The sequence below is a fragment of the Schistocerca cancellata genome, chromosome 2, assembly GCF_023864275.1.
Source record: "Schistocerca cancellata isolate TAMUIC-IGC-003103 chromosome 2, iqSchCanc2.1, whole genome shotgun sequence".
Taxonomy (NCBI): Eukaryota; Metazoa; Arthropoda; class Insecta; order Orthoptera; family Acrididae; genus Schistocerca; species Schistocerca cancellata.
This window is the reverse complement of record NC_064627.1, coordinates 581,232,691-581,247,375: the sequence shown is the minus strand read 5'-3', so window position 1 is coordinate 581,247,375 and position 14,685 is coordinate 581,232,691. Positions and strand designations below refer to the sequence as shown.

Here is a 14,685-nt window from a genome sequence, read left to right as displayed (position 1 = left end):
CGCCACATGCGTGGCAACTTTACAGATGATGACATAAGCATAGCAGTTGATAAGCCCATCTCCAGCAGGCATCACCACAGGCACCAGCCTCGCGACTAGCAGTGTGCTCATCGGCGACAGAGGTGCTGCAATTGCAGTTACTATATTGCATCAACAACTCACATGCTCATTGAGCACTGCACTGATATCCTTCTGCCTGCTTTATATTTAAGACACTGCTCAACTGCTAGTGGGCACCTCATGCCACTCACAGCCAGAAGGCTCCATATCTTCGAGCTTACCAGCTCTGTCCAGCCAAGTCCACTCTCTGGATCTACAGCACACTGCGGTGCTGCTCCAGCCACCATGGAAGATACACAACAGCAGCAACACTGAGCCACCAACCACCATCCTAAGAGCCTTCACTTCCTCTGATGCTGGCCTTCCTCAAACTCACTGTCCCTGGATTGGTATTCTTCTGTAGAACTTAGACTGTGAAACTGTGCCTAGTGCTGGCTATCATGACTTACATCACAATGGACTCTGGCTCTGTCATGTTTTTATCTACCAGAATCTACATTATGTCGAACCTTGCTCTTAAGTGTGTTGTGCCAATTAAGTTTTACTTATGCACTGCCCAGTAATCAACAATTATTGCATCTGTGCCTACCACTGCAGGACACAGAAGTTGGCACTGAGGATAAGGTCAGCATTCCCAGTGTAATCATCTGGTGTCACAGCAACTGGACTGAGCTGCCACCCTGCCATGCCAGGAGTTTGCTCTCCTCCAGCCAAGTCTGACAATGCCTGTGACAGTTCATGCCTTCACCAGACACATACAGCTGTTGCCAGCCTTCCTCATGAGGGTGGCACAGCACTTTGTGCCCTCATCAAGTCTGGGTATCAAGTCTGGGTCCCATGAAATACTGTATTGGTTCCATCACTCCCTACAGTGTTTTGCTTCTCCTCTCTCCCACCTATTCTCTGGCATCTTCAGCAAACAACAGAAGACTCTTCTGCCACCATGGGCCCCCCTGGCCATTGTCCTTCCTGATGCTGTTCCCACTGCTTCGTGCCTTTGCTGAGCCATTGCTGAGCCATTGCAGTCATGATTGGCCTGTCCTCATGAAGCTGGTGCAATGATCTCTTCTGGGTGCATGTGACAATGAGCTTGTTTCTTCTTCTTCCTTTCATTCCTCTGGTATACATTGACCTGTTTCCATGTCATCTTTCGTATCACCTCAGGACTCTCTATTGGTCCTTTCTAGTCTCATGTTCCTGTGCACACCTCACTTTCCCACTTTCCATTATATCTTTCAGAACCCTTCAGGACTTACAACTGGTCCTTCCTCTTTGCATGCTCTTACGTATGCCATTCATTCCATGCTGTCATTTCCATTTCCCCAGGAAATGCTGCTAGTCCTCCCTTGTACATGAATTTGAAGTCAACGGTGTTACCACCACACAGACCCACTGTCCGTCCTCTGGCAGCAATTCACGTTCATCCAGATTTATCATTTTCTGTATCGTCATCCAAGGTGCTTCTCACTTCCTGGCCTATCTCCATCACCTCGGCACACAGGGCACTCACACCAACCCAGGCCCCATGTCTGCCTCAGGGAATATCTCTGTCCCTTTTTATGCCACCTTCAACCTTTCTTCTGGTGGCCATGGCCACATCAACTAGCCACCCTTGGTCGAGCCTTCCCTCCCATCGGCTGCCATTGCCCCACTGACCCGCTAGCCATCCCACCTAAACCATCCAATGGCCTGTTGGCATTGTCAAACTGCTGGCATCTTCCTGTGGATTCACTACTCCTGTTTCAGCAGAAGTATTTGCCACATCTTCAGTGCCTGATTTTTGTCACCTGCGACACCACAGCTTCTGGACGACAGATCCTGGATGACGCAACCTGTCGGCCTGCAGTCTGCATCTTGCAATGCCTCATGTCAGTCCCTTCTGCTTCTTCTGTCTGACAGCACCTCTCACACCTCATTGAATGAATCCACCTGGTTACCAGGACAGCTACTATGGGCCACCAGCTGGTCTTCCATGGCTTTGTGGTTGCTCCTTTTGGGACCACTCGACACAACCAGCTGGCCCACACCAGAATATGCCTCTGCAGCAACATCTGTCCTGCATTTTACTTTTTTTTCAGATGCACTCCACTCCAACTCCCTTTGGCAGCCACAAATGGTTCGTCCACAACATCTTCGGAAGTCGCTTCACAATCTCTGGTTCAGTATTCCACAGTCAGGGTCACAACCACCAAGAACTCCCAATGTCTTGGACATATTTTTCATCACCCAGAGGCAACTTTTCCCTGAAGATACCTGTTGGCACAACATTCTTGATTGCTGGGTTGGGATTGCTATCTGCCCGGCAGGGAAAAGTATCCAGGATCTGCAGCCAAAGACAGACAGCTTCACCATCTTTGTCTTAAGGGGGAAGGGATATTATGTATAACCTGGTCTAAAGGGGGAAGGGATATTACATATAACCTGGTGATTCATCTGCCAATACAGGTACTGACACAACATCCACGACTAGTGCGTGGCCATGCACCAGCAATGCGGTGTCTTGTCCTGCAGGCATTACACATGCTGGGCAATTCAAACACTGGCCTATATGCACACCATGTGTATGGTAACATTGCAGATGATAAAGTATTCATGCCAGTTGACAAGCTAATCTCTAGCAGGCACCACCAGAGATACCAGCATTGACACTAACAGTGCACTCATCAACGACAGTGATGCTGCAGTCGTGGGCACTATGTTACACACATGAGTCACATGATCACTGAGCACCACACAGATATTGTTCCATTAGCTGTATATTTAAGACACTGGCTGACTGCTAGTAGGCAGCTCGCGCAGGCCACACCCAATGACTCCATCTCTCCGAGCTCATCGGCTCCATCCAGCCGAGCCAAGCTTCTGGATCTGCAGAAAGCTGCAGTGCCACACCAACAGTCACCATGGAAGATTCTCATCAACAGCCACAGTGAGCTGCTAGCCAGCAGTGTTGGAGCCTTTGCCTGCTTTGATGCCGGTCTTTCCCAGACTCGGTGTCCCAGGATAGGTATTCTTCTGAGGGATTTAAGACTGTGAACCCATGCTAGTAGTGACCATTATGACCTATGTGACAATAGACTTTGACTTCTTCATATTTCTACCAGATTAGTAAGAACTTATAGTTGCGTCTATCAGAACCTACATTACATCGACTCTTGCTCTTAAATGTTTTTTGCCAATAATGATTACTTATGGACTACCTGGGAATCAGCAGTGATTGTATATGTGTCTACCACTGCAGGACACAAAACCTGATGAAATCCCCCAATAACATAGAAGGGCATATGTAACACAAATTGAGAATAACCACATTGTTACCAAGGAATTAAATTATATTCTCTTTCTTACTTTGACTAATGTGACTTTAGAGGTTCAAAATTGTAAGTCAAATTGGTCACATTTACAGTATATTACGTGGTAATAAAGTGATGGATTGTAATAACAAAGTAAATTTATTGTTATAAAACACTGATATTGTACTTACAGCTATAGGTCTAAGTTGAACTTCTACATAATCACTTCATGAAATAAAATTACAGGTGTATCTATTGGAAATAACTGGAAATGCATACTCATTGCAGGAATTAAGTTCCAAATATTACAAATTTCAAAATTTATTAACATCAAATTTTAAAGATAAAAATTGTTTGTATCAATTCTGAACCATCATTTACATGAATTCGATTATCGTATATATTTTTATATTTTGAAGAGTATTTTGTTTTATAGTCAAGCATCTTTTTTAAGGAAATTGTTGGGAGTAGCTGTTACTAATGTAAAGAGATAAATGTATAAGCATAGTAGGGTTGGCTGGAAAATGGTAACTTGTTTATGAGTGTTTTGAGTAGGAACAAACTGAATTTTTATTCTCCTAGATAGTGCATGACTGTGTATGAAAGTTAAGTTGGGCAGTGGCAAAGTTAACTATATGAATAATGTGTTTAATTGGCCTGCAGTTTTGTGGTACTAAGTGATGCATACCACACATGCACTGGACAGTAGAATGGTCATGAAACCTCAAACATGGAACTAAATTATGTATCACATGAATAAATGGCGGAGGGAAATGATCTCTTGGACAGTACCCACAACAGTTCAATATTAGGAATGACTAGAATCTGTTAAGAAAATTAGTTGCGTGATCAACAACAAATGAGGTATTATTTCAGTATCATACATTAGCAGTTTTAGTTGAAAACTGTGGGATCAAGAGCATCAGACGAACAGTTACTGCAGTAACAAATTCAACCAATAAAATTTCAAATACCTTCTCACGCGTATCTGCCTTTTCTACCCAGATAAAGTCTCTAATCAAATAAACTCTATTAAAAATCAGACTAAAATAATTTATTGCTAATTATTTACCTGATCTTAACTTCAGATTACATATGACACCTACATGTCTAACATAATAAAGAACAATTCAATTATATACCATTCAGGAGAATGGTATATAATAGAATTTCACAGCTTCACATGAACAAGTAACCAATTTGATTTGATTTGATTTGATTTTTTATTGGTCCAGTTTTATCATACAGCACAAATTGTACAATTGATATTGGACAGGTCAAAGATAAGTTACAATAATAGATAACAATCAAACAATGGGAAATCCAGGATGGAATGTAACAATACTAGAGAAGGGAAGTTGCTACTCAGCATATAGCGAAGATGCTGAGCCGCGATAGGCACAAGTGTGTGCAAGTTGCGCTTGCGTGAATGTGTGTGTGCGCGTGTGTGTATGTGTGTCTACTGCTGACAAAGGTCTTAATGGCCGAAAGCTATGATTGTGTGAATCTTTGTATTTTCCCTATCGTGGCTCAGCATCTCTGCTATATGGTGAGTAGCAACTTCCCTTCTCTCATATTATTACAATAATGCATAGTATTAGCAAAATTGTAGGCAAATTAAAAATAGGTACCTATTACAATTAATTTTTTTATGTATTCAGAAATTCTCTGACAGAATAGAAACAGTGCTTTACTAGAAATGCCTTTAGTTTAGCTTTAAATATTGGATGAGTAGCATTTTTTATTTCCTCTGGTATCTTATTGTGTAGTATTACACCAATGTTAATTATGCTCCTCTGATAGGTGGTTGTTCTGTGATATTTTTGATGTATATTTGATTTCCCTCTGGTACTATAGTTGTGTACATTTTTGTTCTGCAGCAGTTTGCTTGTTTTCAGGAGGTAGTCCCTCGTGAATAAGATAGTTTCATAAATGAATAAACTTGGAACATTTAGAACACCAAGCTCAGTGAAATGGGATTTATAGGGCTCCATCTTTTTAAGGCAACAAATTATTCTTAGAGCTCTTTTTTGCATTCTAAAAACCTTTACACTGTGAGTTGAGTATCCCCAGAAAACAATCCCATATTGGACTAGTGAGTGGAACTGTGCATAGTATGCCTGCAGTACTGTTGTTTTTCTTCTTGTAGCCTTTAAAATTCTTAGGCCATAGCACAGATGATAGTTTTCTAGACAAGTTATTTATATGTGATATGTGTGTCCCACTTTAATTCTTGTTGAACCCATAGACCCAAAAATTTTGTGACACTTAAGGTTCTAGGGGATCATTTTTTAATTGTGCTTGAATAGACATTTGATTAGTTGGAGGAATTAAATGAAAATCAACACACACAGTTTTTTATAGTATTTATAATGAGTTTGTTTTTTGTGAACCACTCAGAAAGTCTTTTCATAGAACTTTCTGATGTGGACTGCAAAGTTTCTGGACTGGATCCAGTGAGCAATATGCTGGTGTCATCAGCAAACAGGATAGTTTTTGTGGGCCTCATATATTCAACTAAGTCATCCACATAAATCAAAAAGAGCAGTGGACCTAAGATAAAGCCCTGTGGTACACCATATTTTATTGGTGATTCGCTAGAAAGAAAGGAGCTGTTTCTTGTTTTATTCATTTTGTTGAATTCGTACTGAAGTGATACTTTCTGCCTGCGGCTTTTTAGGTATGAACACAACCAGCTATATGCTACACCTCGTACTCCTCATCTTTCTAATTTTTCGAGCAGAATGTTATGGTCCAGGACATCAAAGGCTTTTGATAGATCTAGAAAAATACATGCAGCTGATTTATGTTGATCAAGGGATTTTAAAATGCGGTTTAAGAATTCGAAAATTGCTGTCTGTGTAGATTTAGACCTTCTAAAACCATGTTGTTGTACTGTAAGAGGTGCATATTTATTTATGAAACTTAAAAGTCTGTCATAGAAGAGTTTTTCTAGAATTTTTGAGAAGGAACTTAACTATGATATGGGTCGGTAGTTTGATATTTTTTCTGAAGAACCTTTTTTTAGCAGTGGTGAAACTTTTGCTATTTTAAAAATATCTTGAAATACAACAATTTTTAAAGAGAGGTTGAAAATTTTAGCCAAGGGGTTTGCTATGTGATGAGCACATGATTTTAATATGAAATCAGGTATTTCATCAAGAGCACTTGACATTTTATTGCTTAATGATTTAATTTTACTTGTAATTTCATTGGAGTTTGTTTCATAAACATACATAGAAGCAGTCGAGATCACTGACTTGCTGGAGAAACTTGGGAATGGTCCTTGACAGTGAGGTCTTCAGCTAGTGAAGTGAAGGATTCATTGATTTTCCCACAACTGAATTTGAGTCTGTGACTTTTGAGCCTTCTAGTGTTAATGATATATTATTTTTCTTTGGCGCTGAACTATAAGTTTCTTTCTTTATAACTCTCCATGTGGATCTCATTTTGTTAGATGAGTTTCTTATCAAATTGTCATTCCACATAATTTTTGCCTCTTTGACTTCTCTACCATAGATTCTTTTGTAGGCCTTTGAATAATCTGTGAATTCTTGGGTTACTCAATATTTCTTACAACAGTACTGCAGAAATCTGTTTCTCTCGCTGTAAATTTTTATCCTTTAGTTACCCATTACTTAGTATTGTTAGGTTTGACTGTTTTTACTACTTTTGGAAATGCTACATTAAAATAGTGAAGAAAGATGCTCTGAAAACTCATTTACATGCTATCAGCATTGTTCTGAGTAGCGATGCTTTCCCAGTTTTCCTTCACCAGTAAGAGATTAAAAATTCCAGACTCAAATTTATTAAACAAAAATTTTTTTAAATGTAAAAATACTTTTAAAGCCTAGATCACAATTTTCATTATAGAATTACAGAACAATGACTAGTTTCAGTTGCTTTCTACAATCATCTTCAGGTTGTTCAAATCAAAATCAGAGTGGAATATGCATTGAAAAAGATCATAATTAGCAACAGCCATGTAATGGTATGCATTCATATTATGGGTCAGCCTGACTATGGCAGTATGTGATTAAAAGCTTCATTGTGAGTGAGCCAGGCTGTAAACCATAATCTTGAAGATGAAGGTAATAAAGAAGAAGAATGGCCAGTTGCATTAGTAAAAGTTGAATGATATGTTCATTATTTTCAAAGGTTCTTGCATAATTTTGCTCTCATATAATTCAGTTAATTTTGATGTGTTTTGTCAGGCTGGTTGGGCTTGTGGCATTTTACTTTTAAGCTTCAACATTTGGACATTTTATAAGGATGACTCTTTTTGTACTAATGTTAGATAACTCCTTTGTAATCTAGACTATGGGATAGCTGACAATTATAGTTACTGTTGCATGTACTTTTTTCACTGTAGTATTAGCTGTACAGTTGCAAATAATGGGCATTTATTGCAATTTTGATTTATACAACACGCCATTTTCCTTCTTTATTACCTGCATCTTGCAAGATTGTGGTTCATAACATGACTTGCCCACAGTCAAGCTTTTAACTACACACTGTTGTAGTCATGTTGGCCCATAATATGAAAGCATTTCATTGCATGACTGTAGCTCATGATAATGTTTTTCAATGCATAACCAACTCTCTCTTACAATTTGAATGATCTGAAGATGGTTGTAGAAAGCAACCAAAACTAATTATTGTGAATTAATTCTATAATGAAAATTGTGGTCTATGCATTAAAAGTTTTTTATGTTAAAAAAATTTTATTTAATAAATTACTTTAAGACCATTGTCTCCTTCCTCACAATGTCAGGCTTCACTAAGAATCAAATTTCAGTTGAACAAGCTTCGTATTCAAGCCACCAGTAGGTTACTTCTATACTCCTTTGGTTGACATTATTGTCAGTGAGGAGCAGAAGACGAGTTTGATGATGAACTATTTTACGTCTGTTCTCAGAACTTATGCTAACACTTGTAAGCAATGTGTATGTAACTGACTGTTTATAAACTGTAACACTAACAACAAACATTACTTAGTACAGTTACTCAAACATTTTCCCAAGTGAAATTGCTCATGTCTGATTTATTCCATTCTGTGTTGAGTGGAAACATTTGTATGTTCTGTGGCATGACAGACCTGATAGTTATTAGTGATTGTCAATGATATTTATGTTATTTTCAAGGCAATAAACAAATTTTATGTGAGGTCACAGTGATCTACAGTTTGTTTAGTGGGATGTATTTTCATCCCAGAATTATTTCCCTGTGCAAAAATATTAAAAATGCTGCACAATTTGGCAGGAGAGAAGGAACTAGGATTGTATATGTATTTATGAAAGGAAGATCCTCTCTTCTTCTGGCAGCAGTACATAATAATTTCTTTTATTTCTGTGACAAATTATATAATTTTTTTAGTATTACTATAACCTACTGAATACATGAATTACTGGAGTTTGGAAATTACTTTTGCATGTACCTTATATCGGCAATCTTCTCCACCTGAGACTATGAGATTGTTGCTAGAATTCCATGCAGCTTTCAGAATCAATCCATCATGTGCTTTCCACTGTAACAATCATAAACAGAACAAATGGTGTCATTTGAAATGAAACATTAACATTTTACAGAAAATATAAATAATTAGTTCTACTTCAGCATCTGCAGATCATATATGGCTTCAGAGATATGGAACCATTCAAGACATGCATAACTCAGATACTATAAACTACTTCTACATGTGGGTGAATAGCAGAAAAGCAACAGGTCTAGCATAAGTTTTGTTGCAAACACATTGGCTTTATCCACAGTATGGACCTTTATATGGAAGAGTGAATGAATGACTTAACTCTACAACAGAATCAACTATCCCAAAAATTGTCACAATTTTCCCAGTTCTACTTCTGAAAATGTTAGTCATATATGAATCAAAAGGAAAATTCACCTGAGAAAACTTTAAAATTACAAGAAGATAGAATAGCTGGTCTCTAATTAGCTTCAGAGGACAGAATTGCAGTACAACAAATAGACATAAAAGTAGGAAAAATTGTACCTTAACTTCTGGAACTGTTGCTTACTTCCCCAGGAAGTAAAGAGGATAAATTGTGGAAGGTTAGAAAGAAGGGTCAAGTCACTCAGACACTAGTATGACAGGGACCAACCTGTTATGAGGATGTAGGAAGGCAAAGATGAAGGGGGTCTTTACAGAGAGAGCAAGTGATCAAAACAGTACGTCAATATGCACTGTGCCAACTACAAATGTGAGTTAAGAGACAATATGGCTGTTCACTTTGATATGTACACATGTAAAAAAAAAATACATAGCCTGACAGTAAAAAGGAAGCACCCATAAGGCATGGTTGTATGCCAATATAACTTCATACACATACACACTATCATTGGGTATGTAAATGATTAGAATTATAATTCTCTGTGACTTGTAGATAGGGGACCAGAGGCATTCATATCACTCATGTTTAGTGTTGTCACAAAGCCTGATTTGGTACATAAAGGGCATGAAGCATGTCAGATGTTGAGTGAACAATGTGATGGACAAGAAGACATTGTGTACTCATCTGAGACAGCATTACTGGTACATGACAGTTTGCAAGGGACCTCATTTTGAGTTTCAATTTGCCCAGCTGGTCAAATCATGCAATATCCAGATTTGTGGGACATTCAGATGTGACAGTCATGCAATGTTGGACTACTTGGAAATGTGAGAGCACGCATAGTCATTGTCAAGGTACTGGTTGTCCACATCTGACCACCACACCAGATCATCAGGAAATTGTGCACCAAGCATGTCATAATCCCTTCACATCTGCTACTGCCATTCGAGAACATTACTTGAACTCCCTGCAACATTCTTGTCATCCCACACTATTTGCTGGGGCTAGCAGTAGCTGGTCTAGAAATAACTGTTCCATGCACAGGGTACCACTAATACCACAATACACATGGCTGTATTTGGAATGCTGTCATGACCAAGAAGCACAGACTGTTGATGAATTTCATTGCATTGCACTGGTATAGTGATACTGTTCTACCCCAGATGACCAACATCAGTGGGTATGGTGGTGACCTCAACCTGGAAAGAGGTCCCATTCTTCCAATGTGTTAGAGACACACAGTAGTGTTATTCCTGAAATAACGGTGAGGGGAGCATTTGTGTATGATTTCAGGTCTCGGGAACTTGAAAGGACAATGGTAAGTCACAGATATCCTGTCTCCTCCTGTGTTACTTCTTATGTCATAGCACTGTGGTGCCACAAGACCCCCAAACTGTCCCAAAGAGAACACATGTAGGACCAGCTCAGATGTCAAATCTGTCTCAGTGTCAGTACCAAGGACATCAAATCCAGCTAAAACAGCCATAGGCTAACTTGCCTTTATGACACAATTCCCAACCAAATCAGGATACACATCCAGTAAGAGAAGGTTCAATGTCATACTGATAAATGGGATCAATACTGCTAATTTCTTTGTAAATTTGACATGATTTCGTAATCAATGAAATAATATCACACACCCAATCAACCTATGAAGTTTCATTCTATTTCCACCTCCTCTTCTGGGTGCTTCCCTTTTTTGTCAGATAGTGTATCTATGTACTTCTGTAGCTGTAAGAGAGTGAGAGAGGAACAAATTCGTGCCCATTAAAAATTATGTAAACTGAAATAAACTCGTGAGTGTCATAAGTAAGTTATATATCTACTATGTTTCTTTACTTGTGGACATACTAAACACAGATATTCTTATAACACAGCTGGATGTTCCAAGGGATCAATCAATATAATTATTCATACATCCAGGGAGGCTGCTAGGTGCAGTGTGAAAGAATACATTCACTGGTGCCAGGCCATGTGATGAAACACCCAAAGCAGGTTTAAGAGCTGCCACAGACGAGCAAGGCCTCACTTGCTGCAACCAGCTGATGTTTACAGCAATCCCTCAAGTGTAACTACTGATGATGGTGATTCTGCGCTACACAATTTTCTCCTCAACTGTGATTTGGACTTTGTGTTACCTATTGTTGATGTCTGCCTGGATAATGCAGTATTGTCTTCAAACAAAGTTTAATTGACAGTTTGGATTTCAGTGGATGAACCGACAGCTGATGAGTGCACCAAGAGCATGCTTCATTCCAATGCTTCCCAATCAAACTTACAAACAGTGTTCTCCTGCACTCAAAGGTTAGTTTTTAAAGAAACTTCCAGAGCACTGTATTGGCCACATGGTATCCATTTCCAGGAGTTTCCCGTTTTATGTATTTAGAGAACTGTCAGGAACTATTATCTTCTGTGATTTATTTTATTTGTACATAATGGGTGTTTAATAAAATCTGTGTTGTTGAAGAAGCACCCTGACAACAGATATTTCTAAAGATAGCTTATGCCACCCTGTAAATTTTGAGATACTGTTATCCATAAATAGTGCAATAGTGTTTGATACAAAATTGTAAGTTAAGAGCAATTAGTTTTTATTAATCATTTATTTCAATTCAAAAATGATTTACATTAATGTATAACTTAAAAAGTATCTCTTTACAGGGGGGCATCCAAAAAAACCAAAATAATTTATTGGTGGGCAAGCTTTCATAGTGCCACATTTTGCCACCAGGAGTGCATAATATAGCAAACATTCCAGAGTCAGTAAGCTGTGTGCCATCATTGAAGGTGGTGAGGACTATTTTTGATAGAGTTTATAGTGAAACTGTTTTGTGTGGTTGTCATATCCGCAATGGTTGATCTTCATGAACAGTGTGCAGTGGTGAAATTCAGGATTTTGTTCAGAAAAAGTGGAACAGAAACCCTTGAAATGTTAAAGAGACATACAGGAATGATTGTATGGGGAAAACTCAAGTGTTTGTGTGGTTTCCCATTTCAGAAATGGTGAAATGGCAATTGATGACAAACCTCATTCTGGCCATCCTTCCATGGATCAAATACATGAAAATGTTGAAAACATTAGTGCAATCATCTACAAAGACCAATGACGGACCTTTAAAGAAATTGTGGAGCTATTGGGACTGACTTGGAGTTCAGTGCAGTGAATTGTGATAGGAGGTATAGGAATGAAAAACTGGCTGCCAAATTCGTCATGACTGCTGACTGCTGGACAACGACAAGGTCATGTGTAATCACGTTGAGCTTTGAAAGAAGAGTCCAGAAATGGTTCAAGCTTTTTTTCAAAAAAATATCACAGGTGGCAAAACTTTGTGCTATGCTTAAGCTCATGAATCAAAGCAACAATCAAGCCAGTGGACAACAAGTTCGCCTCACCCCAAGCAAGCTCATCAGGTAAAATGAAACATTAAAAGAATACTAATTTCTTTTTTCAATATGAGAGGAGTTGTCTGCTCAAAGTGTGTTGCACAGGGTCAGACAGATAATCAGCTTATCTACTTGGGAAGTTTTGAAAAGATTGTACAACAGTGTGCGGAAGAAGCAGCCAGATTTGTGGCAGTTGGGTAGCTGGTTTTTCCATCACGACAATGCCTCTGCTCACACAGCCCTGTCTGTATGACATTTCTTGACCAAGAAGGTGACTTTTTTTTTCTTTCCCCCAGAATGAAAGACATATGAAAGATATTTTGAACAATGGAATAAAAGTTTAGACAATGTATGTGTGCGAGTGGAGAGTACTTTGAAGGGGACTGGAGGTTTGTAAATAAAATGTGAATGAATAAGTTTAAAAAAAATGTTCAGTTTCTTTCAGGTACCTCCTTGACTTCCTTAATCATCATGGATCAGATGTTAATTTGATGAGAGTACAGCGAAAGTTATTTTAGCCCGTTTAGTATCCTTACGTATTTCATTTCATTGTTTAATTCAACTGAATGAGATACTGACTTATATTTTATGTAATTCACCTTAATTTCAAAATAACTGTTTCTTTATACAAACGCAAGGTTTAACAGTGATGTAAATGAATAAAATTTTCTCGAGCTTTCAGCAGTGTCAAGTGGTTAAAAATCCAAGGTGCCACTGATCACTGCCAAGTGCGCACCACATGGCGGGGGCTGAGGATTACTTGTGAAAAAGTATGTGGCTACATAACTACAAGTTGATATAGCTTGAAACTTGAGACAATTTTGTTATTGTTCTCTTCAGGAGCCCTCTTAGATTGTTTTCATGTTTACTGTCTAGTAAAGTCATTAGAAGATTAAAGCCAATTGCAAAATGACTTGTACACAATATCTGTATGGTGTGACAAGTGGCAGTTGGCTCTTAATAAGGAAAATGTGAGATCACCCACATGAGTACTAACAGGAATCTGTTAAATTTTGGTTACATGATAAATCATGCAAGTCAAAAAGCTGCCTATTTAACTAAATACCAAGGAATTAAAATTATGAACAACTTAAACTGGAACAATCACAGAGATAATGTTGTGGGGAAGGCAACCCAAAGAGTGTGTTTCATGGACAGGACACTTAGCAGATGCAACAAGTCTACTGAAGAGAGTGCCTACATTAAGCTTGTTCAGCCTCTGCTAGAGTACTGCTTTGCGGCATGGATCTGGATGGAGGACATTGAATAAGTCCAATAACAGGTAGCTCATTTTGTATTATTGTGAAATAGGGGAAAGAATATCAAAGACACGATGAGTTGGGGTGACAATCATTAAAAAGAAAGGGAGGTGGGGGGATAGGAGTGTTTTTTGTTGTGTTGAGATCTTCTCACAAAATTTTAATCACCAACTTTCTCTTGTGAATGCAGAAATACTTTATTGACACCAACATACATAGGAAGAAATTATCATTACAATAAAATAAAAGCAATCAGAGCTTGTGCAGAAAGATTTCAATGTTCATTTTTTCCAAGTCCTGTTAGAGGGTTGAACAGTAGAGGAATAGTCTGAAGGTGGTTGGGCAAAACCTCTGCCAGGCACATAGACTTGTGAATTTCAGAGTATTGATGTAAATGTAGATATAGAATACCATTCTTTTAATGGTGTTATGTCCACCCCGATAGCTGAGTGGTCAGCATGACGGATTGCCGTCCTACGGGCCCGGGTTCGATTCCCGGCTGGGTCGGGGATTTTCTGCGCACAGGGACTGAGTGTTCCGTTGTCTTCATCATCACTTCATCCCCATCTGGCGTGCAGGTCGCTCAATATAGCATCGACTGTAATAAGACCTGCACCAAGGCGGTCAGGCCTGCACCGTAAGGGGCCTCCCAGCCAACGACGCCAAACGCTCATTTCCATTTCCAATGGTATTATTGCACTAAATTGTTCCAAGTGTAGTTTTGGCCCTAGCGTTATCATTTTCAACAATATTATCAAAATGATAGATTGCCACTCACTGTACAGATGACACAAGGCTGACAGCCATGATGAAATGACTGTTATATATCTGTGCTTTCAGCCA

At 38.8% G+C, this 14,685-nt stretch overlaps 1 protein-coding gene across 3 annotated transcripts in view; it reads right to left on the bottom strand.

The window, feature by feature from the left end:
- Positions 1-14,685, bottom strand: part of LOC126162193 (intraflagellar transport protein 80 homolog) — a 432,276-nt gene that overhangs the window by 323,815 nt on the left and 93,776 nt on the right. For all 3 annotated transcript variants that reach the window (XR_007535032.1, XM_049918521.1, XM_049918522.1), the window contains exon 5: positions 8,788-8,877. Coding sequence is in view for 2 of the 3 variants with exons in the window: in XM_049918521.1 (XP_049774478.1) it covers positions 8,788-8,877 (90 nt within the window). In the remaining variant the exon portion in view is untranslated. The remainder of the gene's footprint in view (positions 1-8,787; positions 8,878-14,685) is intronic.